Source organism: Neovison vison, chromosome 4 (assembly GCF_020171115.1).
Source record: "Neovison vison isolate M4711 chromosome 4, ASM_NN_V1, whole genome shotgun sequence".
Classification (NCBI taxonomy): Eukaryota; Metazoa; Chordata; class Mammalia; order Carnivora; family Mustelidae; genus Neogale; species Neogale vison.
The window spans coordinates 140,711,484-140,731,270 of record NC_058094.1 but is presented as its reverse complement, the minus strand read 5'-3'; the positions used below and the strand labels follow the sequence as shown (position 1 = coordinate 140,731,270).

Sequence of the window (19,787 nt, the reverse complement as noted above, 5' to 3'; positions counted from 1 at the left end):
CTGACAATTCAAGTGGTAGAATTTCTCCCCAAACTTTCTGCCATGCCAGGACGCTGTCATGGCCCAGAGCGGGGGCTCTGGCACCAGAGAGTCTGGCTCTGATGGCAGCCTCCTCACTCACTGGCCCTGTGACCCTGTGCTTCTGTTCTGTCATCTGTAAAATGGGGACAATGACAGCACCTTGCTCACACAGTTGTGAAGACTAGACAACAGAGTAAGTAAAACCTTCGAACCGTGGCCGATGAGCGCTGTTCGGTAAGGTGTGCCGTTGGTATTAGGTGACGTTTACAGAGAATCAGTGATTTTTCTAACAGCACAAACCCATTTATACTTCTAAAGAAACATTCACCAGGGAGTCTAAAAGTCCAATGATAACAGGGCTCAGCTTGGAAGGCGGCACCCTCCCTCACTCTGTGATACTTACTGAGTCAACCAGGATGTGGGACTGAGCGTGGGACCCTCCTTCCAAAGGCCGGGAAAAATGGACATCTATGGAATATGGTACATCTGGTTCTAAACAGATGGCTGTGGGCAGCAGCACAATTCTGTAGGAAGAGAAATAAAGCAACAATTCACTGACAAAAGTACAATTATATAACCTAAGCGGCCAGGGTATTTGGTGGTATTCCGACCTGCGCTGAAGTGGGTGTGACTGTGGGGGCAGAGGCCGGGTCTAGACCAGCTCCGGTGGGCTGGGGGGGAGAGCAAATTCACTCTCAGATTCTCTGTGTGGCTCTTGCATGGGATTGTGCCAAATAGAAAATCTTAGGGTCTACCAGCCATGGGTTGTCGCGACTACTCTGGGGAAAGGACAGGCAGAACAAATGTCCTTTATTCTACCTACCATGCTAATCTCAACAGGGTCTCTTGTTTTATTTTGCCACAAATCTTTGATGCAAAATTAGTAGTTTTTTTCTTTCTTTCTTTCTTTTTTTAACCTTATAGACTCTCAGCTGTTGGGAATACCAGCTGAATATTTGATTCTTACTCTTGTAGCATATTAATTTCTTACCTCTCCAGGCCGTTTGGTGAATGGGCAAGGAATGCTCTAGACTGAGAATCAAGACCTCGGGGCTAGAATCCTGGTTCTGCAGTATGTTAGCTCCAAGACTGGGGCTGGTCTCCAAGAAGTCTCATTCTCAGTTCCCTCCTCACCCAATGAAGAGAAAGTCTCCTTAGTGAGTTGTTAGCTAGATAAAATATGATCTTAAATGTGAAGCTTAGTGTAGCCCACAGCAAGCAATAAATGTCACTGTCTCCTTTACTTTTTCTGCTTAGGTCTTTGATACAAATTACTGATAAAGGAACAAAATTCCAAGAAACCCTCCATGTTTGAGGACAGGTCCCAAGCATACCTGGAAGCCGCCGGTAAAGGGAAAGACAAAGACCGTGGCCGTGGACTCTTGCGTGGACAGTGCTTGCTCCTTCCAAGGGGCTTAACCAGGACCTGGACAGTCCAGTCGGCTGCAGGCTAGACAGGAAGGACATAGAAAGCACGCCCTTGTGAGGATGCACACACAAAACACACCTCATGGGCAGCCCTTGGACTTGAACCCACAACCCCCAGCCCTCTTGGAAAATGGAATTTGGGAGCAGAGTCTGAGAGGCTCGCTCTCTGCTCTCGCTTGCTGGGGTCGGAATGGTGACCCAGGTAGACCCAGGAATATTGTTTCTGGCCATAGCTCTAGTTCCTGGGCTGGAAAAGCCCTGGTGCTCCTGATGGGCCTTGTTTTTAACGTCTGACTCCCAAAGATTCAATTACCACACCCTGTCCCTGGATCACAGAACAAAACTGGAAATCTGGAATCCTTCACAAAAGCTTGTATCCTTTTTTTCATGTTGCTGCAGAAATATTATTATATAAATGTATCACTACACAGATTTTGTTATGTAATATTTGATTATTATATTGCTAAATCTATTTATAGGTGTCTAAATATGCATATATATATTTATAGCATATGCTAATTCACTATACTCTGAAAGCCATGCAATTTGGAAATGCTTCTTAAAGATGCCAGAGATGTGTCCTCTTTATGGAAAAATTAAAAAATATATATCACATTTTTAATGACTCATCCTACTGTCTAGGTCCAAGTTCACTGAAACTCCTTGGCTATCATTTAGAAGGGAGCCATAGAGATTTGTGTCATATCAAGAGTTTCAAAGTGGATCAGCCGCTCTGGTCATACAGCACCATGAGAGTTTCCAGAACAAGGTCCCTCGAGGAACCCTGGGGTTTCTGAGACCATCCCAGTCTCATAAAACATTTTTCAGGGGAAATGGTCTGTGGGGTTTCCGACTATCAAAGAAAAGATTATGCAGAGAAAAAGTTCGGGGCCACTGCTCTAGATAGAGTGTTTTTCTGATTTGGTTTCTGTTCTGCCTTAGATCTTTCTCAACAGGCAGGGGGAGGTGGCAAGAGGAGCAGCCGGCCGTTAGCTCTTCTCTTGTTTCAGGGTCAAGTCCAAGTCCAAAATAAATGTCTCTTCTGCATGAACCTGAATCTCTGCACACAGGTTAGCTTACTGAAGTTTTAGAAAATTTTAAGGAGAAAGTCCCAGGAGGGCAGAATTCGTGTTATTTTAGTTTTTTATTGTTCTTACACAAACATGCCATCCCCGCTTCCTTAGATCTTGTACCTGAGATACGTAGTGTCAACTTCAGCTTCTCTCCATGGAATAAAGCATGTGTGCCTCTGGCTTACTGTGTTGTTTTAATATTTTTAGGAAACTCTTTGATTTCTAATGCTCTCCAGATGTTCGACTTTTTGCAAATCATTTTCTGTTGACCCTATCTAGCAAGACCGGAATGGAAACTGGTAGCTCCAGAATGTACTTCAGTCAGCCTCTTACCCCTGAAGAAGTAGCCGGATACCTGAGGCTCGTAGCAAAGGGCGATGGTGAAGTCCATGGGCAAGGAAATGTTGCTGATGACAAATCTCAAGCCGGCCCCAGGGAGAACTCTGGCAAATCCAGGTCCAGTCCACGTAACAGGGGTTCCAGGAACTGGTTCTCGGAAAACCACGTGAAAGGCAGGCACCTGGCCAAAAGTCACTGAGCCCTAAAATTGAAGAGGAATGCACACAGCTTTGCCTACAGTCGAGTCCTGGAAGAGCTCAGAAAAAAAAAAAAAAAAAAAAAAGCACATATTTCCTGATGTGTATATGATACATCTAAGTCAAGTATAAATTATTCCAGCCAGGTCCAGAAGGCAGCTGAGGATAATGTGCTGAATCAGCAGCATATGTTCCCGTATGGAATGATTGATTTGAAAGCAATGTCACTGGAAACCACTTTAAGCTTAAGTACCCCACGTGCTAATGAACTGAACAAATTCCACACTGATGACCTTGGATTTTCTCAGATATGACTATGGGACTCTGGCCAAAATATGGAAGGAAAGAAAATATTCCCATGCTTACTTCATGGGCTTTTCCTAATTATGCACGACGCTGAGAAAACCCACATGGCTTTTGTTTTTTGAATATCTCTTCCATGCAAATATAAGACACGCTCCTCTATCTGCTTGGAGTCATAGAAGTATAAAACTTGTAACACACTTGATTGATTAGCCTCCGTGATGGTCTCTATCCTGGCTGTCAGCCTGGGGCCATCTGGATCCTGTAGATAATACTTTAATGACTTCGCCTCTGCCTCCCCAGGCTTGCAGCCTCTACCGGAACTCTGCCTCTTGTGGCTTTCTGCCCTCATCACCAACCCTGCCAATAAGTGTTTCACACTCTTTCCAACCGCCAACAGAGTCACACCCAGATTACTTCGTCTGGAGTTCAAGTTGCTCTGTGATGTACCCCAAACTCCTTTTCGTCTGATAAAGGTTTATTCAGTAACAATTCAACGCCAATCCCTGGGTTAGGAACACGAATATGAATAGGACAGAGTCCTTGATGTGGAAGAGTTTAGAATCTGGCATTGGAGACCGAAATGTAATTAAGAAACCATATCAGCCAGGTGAGCTTTCAATGGATATGTAACATATCTGTATACCCTTGCAATTGCCATAGACCCTGTAGGTGTCCCTCGGGGATCCCCTTTCCCTGGTTGGAGCACCCACCCGTGAGTTGCTCTGTGTGTGGCTTCTAAGAGCTCACAGCCGCCTCCTTCTCCGGAGAACTGGCCTCCTATACCTCCTCCCCAAGCCCACCTCCAACCCTGCTCCCAGGGTAGCTCACAGCCAATGGCTTCTTAATACAAGGCTATAAAAAGCTGAGGACAACTCAGTCCGTGGTTTATGCTTCTGAGCTCTTTTGTGGATCAATCCAAAGTTTGTTTTACCCGAGACTACATCTTACTCTTTCACCCTTGTTTCTGTCTTCCTCTTCTTGAATAGCACTTCCTTAATAAATCACATGCACCTGAATCCAGGCTTCGGCTCTGTCTCTAGGGCACTTGACCCGAGACAGTCGGCGCCTGACTTTTTACCCAGAAGCAGGCTCCTAGATGCACTTTGGGAGGAGGATGGTTTTCGGGTCAGCTGGTGATGAGGACCCCAGTGTGTAACTTGTACGATGATCCCTGGAACGTGGTTAGCAGAGCAATTGCTAAAGCTGTCACCTGTGGAGAACTTGGGACAAGAGAAAGGGGGAAGCGGGGCACCCACTGGATATTTCTGGCACTGAGAGATATAAGGGAGCAGTAATTATAAGGACTGTGGACTGCAGCAATAGGAGGTAGTTGTTGAATGCCGCTGATGCTTGGATGAGAGAAGATGACGGGTTCAGGGCAGTCATTCACTAATTCAAAGCCTAGTGTGAGGATCAGAGGGCCCGCCTCCGTGGAGGTCTTTAAAGACTCCTCTCCTTTAGTTAGGTGGCAGGAAGAGCTGAAGACCAAGCACAGGACTTCGGTGTAGGACTTGCAGAACTTCAGAAAAGCCTGAATTCTCGGTAAGTCACCTATGCTGAAGTCAGGCCCCTCACAGGGAAGAAGAGGGCTTTTAAGACACGGGTGAAGCACATGAGAACCTTGAACACCCTCTGACTCTCCTGAACACCCTCTGACTATAGAAATAATCCACTCACCCTTACTGGAAAATAGAGTCCCTCCACTCCACCCCAGCCATATTTGAGGACAATGTAGAAACCTCAAATGATGCATGTGCCTTGGAAGAAAATGTGTAACTTCCCCCGGACCTGCCTATATTACCCTTCCTGACCACCTGCCTGAGCATTAGGGTCAAGTTTCAGCATGATCCGACTGGGAAAGGGCTGGATGTCTGAGAGGGACTGGCTAACATACACCAGTAGCAACTGGGAAAGAATGGCTGGCTATGGGTCCTGAGGTTGTTAGAGCAGGGAAGCAGAATATGAAACTGGATAAAGACAGTATGTGGACTTGGGGTCACTAGTAATGTAGGATTTAATTAGCCTGGCAAGAGCCCTGGGGCCTTGAGAGAGCGCGCCAATATATTGCTGGAGCAGCTCTTGGAAGTTTGGCAAAAGCTGTGACTCTCAGGAAGGGAAGGAGAGGTTCCAGAAGAGCTTTAGCAGGCTCTGGAAGAAGGGATACAAGGCTCACAGTCAGTAAGTCATGCAGTCATGCTAGAATGGATCTAAAATACAAGACCAGAAAACACACCCATTTAATTATGTTTCTTGAAGGCCTAGGGAACGTGCTGTGTATCAGGACAGTAAGCAATGAACTGGTGAGTAGGGCACCAGCATCCCTGAAGAGCTGAGTGTTGAGTATCCTCTGTAGGCTGGTGGGATTCATCATTACAGAACTGAGCTCCTTAGTGTCACTGCAAAGGACAGGACCACAAACTATCAAAGGCAGGGCATGTCTTAACTCAAAAGCACAATGGGTACAATTATGAAAATGGGCAGCAAGGGTTAGAGTAGGAGACAAGGGGACCTGACCCATAGGAATCTTCTATGCAGATGATTAACAGAACATGGTATTCGTAGGAGCAAGGTGGAAGAGCAGACAACAAAGCTTTATATATGTAATCAAAAGTGATCCGGTATGAATTAGTGAAAGGTTGAGGTCAGCTGCCCTCATGGAAAGACATGATGCTTTGTCAAGTTCCTAGATTTGAGCCACTTCTTGGATCCAGAACCTGGTGACCAAAAAGAGGCCAGGTCCCCATGAAGAAAGACTCTTCAAAACCAAGGGTGTAAACCATGTACCCAGACATCATGGTCCCCTTGTTAGAAGAGGGGCTTATAAGGGTCAGGTAATATATGGAGTCCTGGCCTAAGTTCTTTTTGCAGTGGATTCACTGCACTTACTGGACCACCCACTGATTATTTCCTCCAATTCCTGAGTATGTAATTGGCATAGACCTGCTCAGCAGTGGACACTGACTCTTTGACTTGAAAGGTAACAGAAGAGCTCTTATAGTAGGAAATGCCAAGTAAAATCTTCCAAGGTGCCCATCCTCCTCCGCTTTCTCCTCACCAAGCCAATATAGTAAACAAAAAATAATGCTGCAAATCAGTGGCATCCTCCAAGTGTCACTGTCAGGACTCAGTGGCGATTCCCATCATATCCTCATTACAGACTTAATACAAACCTAACCAGCGTAGTCCCACTTGTATCTTTACCAGAGCAGTCGAACGCCACCTTCCTATATGATATACAGCTATTCTAATGCAAAATGTGCTCTTCTCCATTCTCATATAGAAGAAGGAACAGAAGCAATTTGTATTGACTCGGGGTGAGCAGTTGTGTGTATTCAGTCTTGCCCCAAGGCTGTTCATTCTCTGTTCACTCTCTATAATAGTTTAGCCCCAAAGGGTTTGAATCATCCCGGTATTCCACAAAATATTACAGCAATTTCCTATATTAAAGGATATAGTTGGGTGAAGATGAGTCTTCATCTCATCTTCATGAAGATCAAGTTGGGTCCCTTGGTCCAAAGTGATGTTACATGGACTCCCATAGAGAATCTCACTGTCTATGCACTTGTTTGGCACCACTCCCGCAGGGCTCACAGAGTGTCTGATCCACCAGTGAGGGAAAGCAGAACACTTCCTCGGCTCAAGGGACTCACTTAAAAGCAAAAGAAATATAGCAGTGGCCTTGTGACTTTGAGATCCACTGCTCCTACACAAACGTAGCCTTCCAGAAGATTCTAATCTCAGATGGGATTGGAATGGGGGGTCTCTTAAAGCTGCATCAGCTCAGCTGGCTTGGAAATGACACCCTGTGAGGCAGGATAGTATTCTTCTGGAGTTTGTTTACTCCTTAGAGTGAAGTCTTTTATGTAATGCTGTGTTCCCAACAGGCAGAAAACATGGGTTTGGAAATCAAGTGGGACTAGCCAAGTTCACTGTCACTGATGGTGATCATGGGAACTTTAGGCTCTGTGGGTCTTGACGTCTCGATTCTTGGGTAGGAACAAAGAACTCCACTAAACTTAAAGCTACAGCTGCTGCCTAGTCACTCAGGACCCTCATGCCAGTAGGCCAAGAGGCCTGGGAAGAAACGACCATCACTGGAAGGGCTGATGTTATATAATCAGGACGTGAGGAATATCCATGGCACCGAGGTGGCCCACTAAGACACCCTTGGCACTGCCCTACGTGTAGTCTGATGAGACTATGGAAACCAGAGGTTCAGACCCTGGAAGGATGAGGGTCTAGGTCATCCTACCCCAACAGATGTGCTAGTTGAGGATGAGGGGACTCTAGAATGGGTGGCAAGAAGGGCGGAAGATAGAGAGTATCAGTTACAACCTTGGGACCAACTGTCGCAGCTGAGGGCTGCAGTTTGTCCCACTAGTCTCCTTTTGTAAATCTTCCTGGGAACAGTGACCCATGAGAATCCTGGGGAACCCATGCTTGCATGGAAGGAACTTAATGGAAGAAACAAATGAGCACGATCAGCTTCATGGGCATGCAATGTGTGTACTTGCAGAGGGTCCCATGCTCCAAAGGGCCCAGGGTTTGGTTTCCTGCTCTGCTGTCACCATCTTGAAATCATAATTTTATCTTTAAAGTTGTTTGTGAAGGAAGTCTCTTGGGATAATGGAGGGCACATATGAGCGGAAGAGATGTGCCCACTATGTGTTTGCTTGCTTGCTCACATTTGCAAAGAGCTCACACGGTGCCGGTGAGCATAGCATTCAAGTGGACCTACTATGTGCATGTGTTCGGTAAGACTAAGAGTGCGTACACGGCAAATGTGTTACATTTATGACTGAGTAAGCAGGGTGCTGACAGCTCCAAGAAGCCAGGCTTTCCGTTCCAACCAGAGCTTGCTTTGAAAGCAGAAAGAAGGCAAAGGCATTCAAAGAAAGCCATTATTCATGTGGCTTCCCCGTATCAGCCAGCAGCCTACAAGGAAAGATGATTAGAAGGAATAAAAGATAAGGTGACTCCTGGGTGCCCATCTCGCAGTCCTGCCTTACTCATCAGCACGCTGAATGTAGGGAGTGTCGGTACGACACAAACTGAGAAGTGAAATGAAAACTAAGTTGAATTGGTTTTGTGCAGCCTTCCATTGTTCTGGAAAGAACAAGCTAGAGATGCATATGTGACCACAAACTTGCAATCTCGGGGCCTACACAGGAGCCAGATGCTCTCCTGTTTACAGTGGAAACGACACAAAGATGAATGGTACAATTCGGGCTAATAATTTAACTTCTACGTATTTCTTTTCCTCAAATGACATTAAACAGCAAATAAAAAACCACTAACAAGTCACGAGAGAAAGACTATGGAAGAAACTAAGAAGCTAGATATTTCAGCACCTTCAGTGTTCTTTCCCCCGGATTTCTGAACACAGGGCTCTGCTCAGGGATCTGAGCACTGCCCCTCGCAGGGCCTCCCTCTCAAGCCACAGCAGCTGTGACTGCTGGCTGCTGCGTCGCACTGCTCCCTCCTCTTGAGAACTGCCCTTGGATGGGAGCCCCCTCCACGGAGAGGTCGTCTGAATCTGCGCTGGCAGGCCTCAACCATGGCCTCAACCACGGCCGACCTATGGACACCACTAGCCTGCCCTTGGGCCTCAATGAGGGACAATTCTGTTGTGCCGCTTCCAACCTCACGGGGGTCCAGGCCAAGGCTAGACTCTATCCTAGACTCGTCCTTGCCTTGCTTTCCCCTCCCCAGCTTCCTGCCCTTGCTCCCCTACAGGCTTTTCCTGATGAGTGTCCCCCAGTAATGCATGCACATCCTAATCTCTGTCATACCTGTTTCTGGGGGACCCAACCCAAGACAGCAACTCAGTCCCCATGTCCACATGTATAGAAAACAAAAATAAAATTTTCACACAAAAATATGCCCTTGTTTTGTATTCTTCTGTTGCACCAAGCTGGCCCAGCCAATTGATTTCATAACCCACTTACTAATAGACGGAACTTCCAGTTTTAAAATAACTGATCTACAGGACCCCAGAGACGGAAACAAGGAACTGTGTCCAGATGGCGGGACATGGTAGGCAATGTCAGAGGAGGATAGATCTGTGTTGGGTCTTCAGGGATGAGGAGAAGTTTTACAAATCAGTCATACAGAGATGGTCATTTCAGGGGAGGGGAGGAGCCACTGTTTCCCACTCTCTTCTTTCAGATGGACTCAGAATGAGAAGTGCAGAGAGTCAGAGAAGGCTCCATGGGCATGTGGTGTGGGAACAGAAACAAGAGAAAGAGCGAGACCGCCATACTGGTGCGCGTGGACGCAGGAGGAAGAGCCCCGGCCAGGAAGCCTTCTCTGCTCCTCTCCGCTGGAGGGGGCTCCCTTTAATCCTGAGTCCCTATCACGTTATGGGCACCTCTTCTCTGAGGCTCCCTCCCCCCCCCCCCGCCACCATTAGCTGTTTGTGTACATGGCTCATGTCTACAACAACAATCTCAAGGGCAGGCTTCACGTCTACATAGTTTTGTTATGGATCCAAGCATTTCATTCCCCTCAAGGAGGTCTCTTATCTGTAAGGAACTGCCTCAGGTGCTAGACTCATGAACAAGACAGCCAGCGGCTGATTTCACTTGCTTCCCAACACGTGCACTCGCGCACACGCACACGGGAATGTTCAGTAAGCAAAGATCCCAGGGTATGAAAGAACGAAAGAATGATTGGGTCTCAAGCACCCCCAACTTCCGCTAATATAGTGGGATGGCTACAAAGTCCTCAGGTCTCCTCCGGCCTTCTGAAGCCATTGGAGGGGGGTCCTGTGGAGTGCGGGATGGATGTCCTGGCCACATCCCATGGCCTCAGATTCCAGGGCACAGCCATGCACCAGTCCCAGGGATATCCCCATGTCCTTTACCCTCCAATGAGGGGGGAACTATTACTCAGCACCATACCTTTCTTTACTAAAATGACAAGAAATTATGCAATACCTGACTCTCTGACTCCAGAATCCAGCTTTCCAGAAACTTCTGTCTTGAAAGAAATAAAACTACTGAAGTGTGGCCCAGAGGCTCTAATTACTTTGACCTGGGGTCCTCCTTTCATCCGTCCCCTCCTGGAGGATACGAGGAGCTCACGAGGCCTGAGCACTTAGCCGGGCCCCACCTGGTTCTAAGCACGGTTCCTTGTTCGCTCAACAGCAGACAGACAACAGCCATGAAGAAGTGGATTACCTCACTGTGCTCGTCAGCAGGCACACTCTGCTTCTGATTGCTCTTCAGTATTATACGGCCCTTGTCAACTGTGAAATCGCTCCCTTGTTGCTGGAAATACACATCACATGTAGGCAACGCTGTTGCCGATGCCTTAACAAGAAAAGAAACAACAGTGTAAGCAACCGGCGAAAGTTCCCATTATATGGCAGGGCGAGAGCTTCCGATTAACCGATAGCCTGAAGGTAATCCTGATTCTCATTTCATAGTTTCAGGAGGGAGCCATGAGGCAGTTGATACTTTTCTGTTCCTCTGTGAACATGGGAAATTTTTGGTCGTCTGATGAGCACGTGTTGGGTTTTCTTTTTAAAGGATGCTGTGTCCCATTGACATTCGAGACTGGGGAAACATTTATTCTTATCTATTAGTTCTACGGTGTGGAAAAAAAAAAAAAAGCACAAATGCTGTCTTAATGTGAAATCTCGGGAAGAAAGTTGTAGAAAATCCACAACAGGCCTGGCGGCGAGACCCAGACTCATTAGCTTATTGTCCCTCTGGCCACTCCCTAGACCTATTCCTGGCAGTTCTCACAGTTTGTGGGATTTGGCCTTTTGGGTTCCCATGAGAGGTTTGAGTCGGAGAGCCAAATCCCCACAGCCAAACTGAAGCAGAGGAACAGCATTCATCCCGCTCTGGGGTTCCTTAAGACCCTGGCCTCGCGGGCTTCTCTTTGCTACATGTCCTCAGGGGTAACCCCAGTCAGAATCTCCAGTGGCTCGGTTCCAGATTGCTGCTGGGCTCTGGACATGCATGTTTCCTTGGCTGATGTTTCGTTGCTGGTGTTACTACCAAGATTTTTAATTTCATAGGTTCCCTGGTTGGTTGTCTCGAGCGTGCAGTCCTAGGCTCAGCTGTGGCCTGCTTCCGGAACTCTCTTACTCCAGTGTTTACTGCTCTGATTCTCAGCCACACTCTGACCAGCTGCCTGACCTCTGTAATGAGGACCCTTGGACAGGCTACACTGGATTATGTCAATTTGTCCTCTTCTTTGTTGTTTTTTGTTTTGTTTTGTTTTCCCCTCACCAATTGAGTTAATCATGAACACAAAATTAGAGACTATTTTATTAATTTCATACAGACAGTATATTATAGAATTAGCCTTATATTATACTGTATTAAATTTTATACTATGTTAAATTCAATCAGTATTAACTTTTTGTGACCACAAATCATTTCTATAAGAAAACAGACCAGTGTTTCCCAAACTGTCTACGAATCACCTAGTTCTCTGTTAACACAAAGATGTGATTGAGTAGGTGTGGGGTGAGGCTTAAGCTTCTCCAAATGCAGTGAACTCACAGGTGATGCCAACCTTGTTGGTCTATAGATGACATTTTTTTTTTTAAGATTTATTTTACTTATTTATTTGACAGACAGAGATCAGAAGTTGGCGAGAGGCAGGCAGAGAGAGAGGAGGAAGCAGGCTTCCCACAGAGCAGAGAGCCCGATGCGGGGCTTGATCCCAGGACCCTGGGATCATGACCCGAGCTGAAAGCAGTGGCTTAATCCACTGAGTCACCCAGGCGCCCCTATAGATGACATTTTGAGTTGCAAGGATGTTGCCATCAACTGAATATTTGTGTCCCTGCAGCATCCATATATAGAAGCCTATTCCCCAAGGCAATGGTATTTAAAGGGGGGGCCTTTGCAAGGTGATTGGGTCATGAGAGCATATCCTCATGAAGAGGATTAGTTCCCTTATGAAAGGAACCCCAGAGAACTCCTTTGTGCCTTCTACTGAGCAAAGACTCAGTAAGAAGATGGCGGAAAAAGAACTAGGAAGCGGGCTCTTGCCAGACACAAATCTGCTGGAGCTCTGCTCTTGGACTTCCCAGCTTCTAGGACTGGGAGAAGTAAATTTATGTTGTTTATAAGCCACCCAGTCTATGGTGATTTTGTTACAGCAGCCTGGATAAGTTAAGATACACACAAACACATACACACATATATATATATACACACACACACACACACACACACACACACCCGTTTGAAGACCCAACAAGAAAGTTAATCATCATTTTTAGTTCCCCAGAGTGTTTAAACAACTATTTGTAAATTGTGGACTTGGAGTCACACCCTTTCATGTGTCCATCATCCTTTCTCTTCTCTCTGCTACCTATTAACCCTTCCTTCTTCCTGTCGGACTACTGCAGTCCGCCCTCCCTCCATCCCGGGCCCCACTTGTACGAGAGGGCACTGACAGGAAAACTGAGGACAGTCTTCCTCAGGGCAGTCCCTTGCTCAGAAAGCTTCAGTGAATTCTCATTGCCCAGAGAATAAAATACAGTTTCTCTAATAAGAGAATCTAATGTTCTTTTCCAATACTTCTTCCCTGTACAAACCTGTTCCATGAACGCCCCTGCCCTGTCTCTCCTGTGAGCCATTACTTACAACTTTTCACCAAGGCCACCAACTGAAACGTTTCTTGTTCTCAAGTCTCAGCCCATATTATTCTACCTGTGCATTAGACCTGCTCATAAAGGATCACTCACTCTGAAATTGTAACACATTGCACAAAGCAACACTCTCCTCATCATATGAGAAGCTGCCTCGAAATTAAAGATGCCCACGCTTAGGTTGTTTGGAAAATTAAATTAGATAATGCATGTGAAGCTCAAAGTGCAAGGCACTAACGAAATGAAAATTGTGGGTTTTTTGTTTTGTTTTGTTTTAAGATTTTATTTATTCATTTGACAGACAGAGATCACAGGTAGGCAGTGAGAAAGGCAGAGAGAGAGGAGGAAGCAGGCTCCCCACTGAGCAGAGAGCCCGATGCGGGGCTCGAACCCAGGACCCTGGGATCATGACCTGAGCTGAAGGCAGAGGCTTTAACCCACTTTTTTAACCCCTTTTAACCCACTGAGCCACCCAGGCACCCCAATTTGTGGGGTTTTAAAAAAATTTTTTTAAAGTAAACTTTTTTACTTTTTTACTTTTTTAAAGTGAACTCTACTCCTACTCAAGAGTTGTGTGCTCTACCAACCGAGCCAGCCAGGGGCCCATGGAAGTTTTCTTAGTCACAACAGCAAGGGCATAGTAAGCACACAATGCGTAATTGTTATATGAGTGCACAAATAATTCCTATCTAACTTAAATCCTTTCTGCCACAATTATCGATCATATTTTCAGTGAAAAGGAAATTATTCATGATGTTATTTTTTAAACACTTAACATCAGTTCCACCATGATTTTACTTTCTGTTGTCTTACATAGGACTTTCTAACTCTTCAAGCAATCTTTCTGGCTCTTTAAGCCTGTTTTATAGCCTTGATTTTTTTTTTTTTTAATTTCCTTAAAGCCATGGAGAGAGGTGTAAGGCTTTACATCAAATGCTAGTCTCAATTCAGAGCTACATCCCCACAGGTTATGATCCTATTGAATGGATTGTTGGCACCCGCCACATGGTGCACAGGGAATGAATGGTCAGTATCAGTCCGTCTACACTAGATAATTACATCTGCTTTGTGTTTTCTTATCTGAAACAATGGGAACGATTGTATTTATAGTAGCGTGGGAAAGATACCACTGTGTGTCCCTTCTACTGTTTCATTGTTAGCTACCACATTCACAATGCTTCTGACACTGATGTGTGGGTTTATTCCCACACCCACCAAGTCTCTGACCCCAGGTGGGTGTTCTATAATTTCATTCAGTCCTGACACCATCTCCCTGGATTCAGCGTCAGATGCCACAGGTTAAGGTCTCGGTCCCACTAGACTGCCCCACCCTCCTTCAGAAGCCCGCAGAAAAGCCAGGTTGTTCCTGGGACTTCTGACCAACCAGCTATAAAGTGGGATTCCCATGACCTGCCCCCCCTCCACCGCCCCGAGCTTGATAATTTGCTAGAGTCGCTGACAAAACTCAGGGGAACACTTACGTTTCGCAGTTTATCATACAATAAAGGATCCTATAAAGGATACAGGTAAACAGTCAGAGGAAGAGATACACAGAGCAAGGACCGGACTGGGAGGTTCTGGAAGCAGGCGCTTTGGGCCCTGGAGTCGGGGTGCACCAGCCCCCTGGCACATGGATGTGCTCACCAACCTGGACACGCTCTGAACACCATACTTCGGAGATTTTTATGGAAGCTTTATCGCATAGGCATGATCAATCATTAACTCCATCTCTAGTCCCTCTCCCCTTCCCAGAGAATGGGTGAGGGGTGGGGGCTGAAGATTCCCAGCTCCTAATCGTGGTTAGTTCTTCTCTGGTGGCCAACCCCCATCCAGAAGCCCATCAAGTCACCTGATTGGAACAAAGGACACTCCTATCATCCAGGAAATTCCAAAGGATTTAGGAGCCCTTCATCAGGAGCCAGGGTCAAAGACCAAATATTAGAACAAAAGGTATTCTAGCGCTCCTGTCACTCAAGAAATTACATGGGTATTTGGAGCTCTGTACCAAGAATCAGGGGTAGGGACTAATACATATTTTCTATTACTTTACAATAGTTACAACCTAACTATAAATACCAATATTCCTTTCCCAAAGGTTTTTTTTTTTCAGTCACCATCATAAAGACAAAATTAAAAACTGCGAAGAATGCGGACATAGAATTGTTTCGCTTTATTCCCCCCACCACAGCTGTAAGTCTAAGTAGGGACAGTAAAAGCCTCCTGTCCCCTACCCCAATTCCAGTCAGTAAAAGGGAATATTCCAAGCCTCCTGAGGGGCATTTTCATCCTTCCCACCAACAGTGTCCAGATAAAGAAGAGATTCCAAGAAATGGCTTCATCGCTGGAACCTGGATGAGTTCCCATTTCCTCTCCAAATCCCCTCTTCCAAACCGACCTTCACATGCTTTCTCTCCTTGAGACCTTCACCTCGCATTACCTTTTCCCTTGTCACATTCCTGCCTGCCTGTGTCTGGTGTCACGTGCTTGGGAATGTCACAGGAGTCTAACTGGTATTTTCTCTAATCATTCCACATGTGTGTGTTGGCTCCTCTAATGAGACTTTTAGAAAAGTATGTTTAGGGAAAAGACCCCACAGGCCTGGGACTTGTAGGAAACGAGCGAACGTGTCAAGTGACATTTGCAATCACACACTCCAGTGAACATGGCTGCCTTCAGCGAGAACTGCTAAGCTGAGACTGGCTTCAGGAGAGCAGAGAATACAGCATCCTCGTCTGTTAGGCATCTTACTCATTCATTCATTACAGAGTCTGTGATGTTCCTACCATGGGTCAGAAACTGCGGTCGGCACTAGGGCAATGGTGGTGAATGCGATGCCCTTCCATCCTTCCCACTCATGGTCTATAGTGCCATGGGGAAGGCAGGCAAGTAGATGCTCAATAAACATGTCCTATCTGATGGGCACATCAAAAGAGCAAAATTGAAATCACAGCTTAATCCAATTCCCACTTACATGCCAGGCTCTGCACTAGAACTGGACTACAGAGATTAAATACAATGCAGACTCTGCCCTCAAGAATTTCTATAATCTTCAGTTCTGTGATAAATTCAACTCTACTCCGATCTGCATCTGTGGGCAAAACCATTCTTTTCGACCTTACCCTTGATCTCAAGGATGTGTTTGATGTATGGACTGACACGCCATCAGATCAAATCTGTAAAGAGACTAGATGAAATACGAACCAGAGGTGCACGTCCTTCCAGTGGGGTGGCCTCCTCTGCCTCATAGAGATAGAAATTCAAAGGAGCAAAGAAGTAGCCGGGGGCCGGTTCTGTGCAGCGGCGGCCGGTGACGTGTGGACGGCATTCACACTGTCCATCCTTGGGGGAGCACCTGGGGAAGACCAAATCCATCAAGCACAAATGTTGCGGGGGGATCGGGCAGGTATAAAATGAAGGCAGGGGGTGCTGAGCTCAAAACCCTCTGAATTTGGACCCACTCTTTGAATCGATCAATCAGTCATCTTGACGAGGAAGTTAGGAGGCCATGGGGTCCATGTGTCTGGTCTTGAAAAGCCAATCCAGATCCACAAAACCCAAGTAGCCACTTCTTTCCTCTGATTCTGCTGCTAAAGACTGCAAAAAGGAGTGTAGGACCTCTCTTTACAGAGTGGCAAAAAGTTGGTGTTCTAGGCGGGTCAAGTCGCACAAGGCATCCATCCTCCTACCTCCTGGGATACCCAGGGGTACAACTGTTTCCCTCTTCCTGAGGAATATTTCAAGCAAAATAAATCAACTGGGCTGTAGCACATGCTTCAGGATCATCGCCTTTCAACGCCCTCTGCTTGTCAAGGAATAAAGTCCATCCCTGATGACTATGAGCAAATCGGGATAAAATATGCTTTTACGTGGAAATGTGAGCGAGGACTGTAGGCACAGAACACTGCCGTTCATTTGACTTACACGTTGGAATAAGCACCTCCAATGTCGCAGTCACAGGGAGAACAGCCGTGGAGGCCATCTTCCAGTCCCCAGTATCCAGCCTACAAGGAGAAAATGCTCAGCCGATTCTATCTGAAGTGTAATATTAAAACCAGTCCAAGTCTGTTGACTCACATCAAACAGCCACACGGCCTGGGCAATCACCAGCCTCTCTTGCCTGCACACTTGGTAATGATCCTGGAGGACACATATCTCCCATTTCTGGGACTCAAAAGGAGGGGGACAGGTGGGTTGTCTGCGGATGACTCCGAGCTCAGATGTGGTGGAAACCATGGGGTCCTCTAGCAGTACCAATTTCAGACCAGTCTGGGGAGAAGGGCTTTAGCTGATTCGCAACTGCTTTTGTAAAATCAATAGGTTCCCTTACCACAAAATCACTGGGGATTTTTACCTCTACACCCCCAAAATGTTTGGGGATAAAAAAAATTCAATCAAGCTGTTTTTGAGATCTTAGTTGAATATCATAGTTCAGTAGGTTCACTTGTTTATAAATAAGTCATTTTGGCACAGTAAACTTTATGTGAGAGAGTCAGCTCTGTTCGAGACTTTTTCATCATTGCAACATCTTGACCTTTATTAAATATAAGCAGCTGGTGAGATACAAACAACCAGTTCTTAAATCTGATAAGATTTACTATTAAATGCTCAAATAAAAAAACACAAACCTCCCCCTCAGATCTCCAGTTAACACGCTCAGAAAAAATTAAGTTCTTAATAACAGGTTGTATCGATATACCTTTTTTTTTTCATTAGCTTGGTATCATTTTATGCCTGATTTTACTAAAAAAAGATTTATTTTAAACATTAGAAGTTGACATAACTTGTTACAAAACACAGGACAGGACTCTTGATATTTTTGCCAAAACTAAACGTCAGTTCAGGCAAAAACAACGTGCCATGACCAGCCTTACTCAGGATGTGGTTGTGAAAACTCCCCCGGTCCAGGCATGCTGGTGAGGGAAATGCGGAGCGGGGGATGGGGAGCAGGTGAGGGGAGAGGGGGGTCTGGCGCAGGTCAGGGGGCCTGGGCGCCACTGGACACAGGAGGAAGGGGGCCCCTGCTGGAGGCGTGGGCTCAGCCACCATGGACAAGCCCCCGTGGGGTGGACCTGCCCAGTTATTTTCCTGTTTCCTTCTCTGTCTTGTCCCCACATGGCCACGCAGTTGGCCCAGCCCACCTTGCTTCATAATTTCTAGGTCACCTGCCCTGTCTTAGAGAGTTCCTGCTTCGCACGTGCTTCCTGGGTTTTTTTCCTCACCTCCTGTGCCCCATCCTCCTATGTTTTCAGTAAAATGACTTAAAATATTAGCACAAAACTATGTTGTAATAGGCATATGTTTCTTATTTATCAGCTGCATTTCTTCAGACACATCAAGGTCACTGTTCTTTTATTAGGTTAAGCTTTTTTTTTTCTTTCTAAAATGTCATGGTGGGCTGCCAAGATTGGAGAACAAAGGGACGAGTTGGATTTGAACTCCCTAACTGCATGACACATTTCTTATGGCGTAAAAAAAGGTTTTCTTTTACTAACTTTAGACATATGTGCTCATATGTTTAGAGGAGTCTGTGAAAAATCCAGGAGTTTGTTTCCCACAGGAATCTCCAGCCCATGTAAACCTGTGGTTTGGGGGTTTTATTTTTTTTGAAACGAGCTCGTCCAAAATATTTTTAGGCAAGGAGTGGTAGGGGTGGTAAAGGGAACTGTGTGCGAGAGACAGAAGAAAAGGCTCCATGATCTGGCGGGCCGAGAGAAGGGAGCAGATCAATTGTCACAGTCTATCCTGCTTGGCGGTTTCAGAAGAACAGTGCATAGCACTTCTAGCTTCGGTGCCTGGGTGGGTCCAGGTGAATCTGGTAAAAGTTGGTGTACTGGTGAGTGTTTAACAACTGCTCTCTCGGGAAGAATTATAGAAAACTCTACTATTTGCTGGTTTCTGTAGCTTAAACAACTCTTCCCAGGGAAGTCTGAAATACATCAGGACAAAGAAAGCAATTAACAAGACCAGGTCTCTTCTGGGCAATGGCAGTAGAAATCCCATACATACAAGGGAACATACAAGGGAAACATACAAGGGAAATCCTAGGCAAATACATACGGTGCATTCTTCACAGTGTGGTCCTGTAGCAAACGTCTGGCATAAGCACTGCCCCGTGTCCACATCGCAGGCTGAGAGGGGAAGACTCCCGAAGGGGTTACAGTCACAGGCTGAAAGCACGGCAAACACAATTATTCTCATTTTTGTGACCCCATTCTTGTCCTGAACAGCTCACACTGAGCCCAATGCATGGCCCCAAGAAGAGAACAGCCAGCCTGCCTAGTGTATCGTCTTGTTGCACGATCACTGTGGTGCGTGCACCCCCACATAGGAAAGCCAGGGCCAGATGCTTGCAGAGAACCCCGTACAGTTTTGCAGGATGACACTTAGGAGACAAAGGAAAAGAAGTTGTGCGAGCAGGGCCAGGTGGCACAGTTACCCTAGTGATGCCGGGGGTGGGGTCAGATTGCTTGAGGCAGGCAAGGGTTTCTGAGGGTCCTGGTCATTACCGATGGCTCCTTTTGTGGCTGTTGCATCTAAGGTCTTTCTCTTCCCTCTCTTCTTACTGCCTAGTTACCTTCTAATTATCTCTCTCCTCTGTCTCTGCCACGCAGAGGCATCCCTGAGTCCTGCCTATGTTGTAAAGGCTAAGAAATTTGCTACCAGAGCAAGATATACATTTCCCCTGCAGGAAAAAATCACTGTTTGTGGAAACAACCCAAATGTCCATTGGATGGTGCTGAATGAATAGGTCATATGTGGACTCTCCACACAACGGAATATTGCTCCGCCATAAAAAGGAATGAA

The 19,787-nt window shown here is 46.1% G+C and overlaps 1 protein-coding gene across 1 annotated transcript in view; it reads right to left on the bottom strand.

Annotated features, from left to right (window-relative positions):
- The window catches only part of LAMB4 (laminin subunit beta 4), a 97,081-nt gene that overhangs the window by 45,445 nt on the left and 31,849 nt on the right, over positions 1-19,787 (bottom strand). Inside the window, exons 12-18 of the mRNA XM_044245805.1 lie at positions 19,041-19,150; positions 16,905-16,984; positions 16,185-16,335; positions 10,546-10,677; positions 2,878-3,063; positions 1,356-1,471; positions 425-545 (exon numbers count right to left, since the gene is read on the bottom strand). Coding sequence (XP_044101740.1) covers positions 425-545; positions 1,356-1,471; positions 2,878-3,063; positions 10,546-10,677; positions 16,185-16,335; positions 16,905-16,984; positions 19,041-19,150 — 896 coding nt within the window. The remainder of the gene's footprint in view (positions 1-424; positions 546-1,355; positions 1,472-2,877; positions 3,064-10,545; positions 10,678-16,184; positions 16,336-16,904; positions 16,985-19,040; positions 19,151-19,787) is intronic.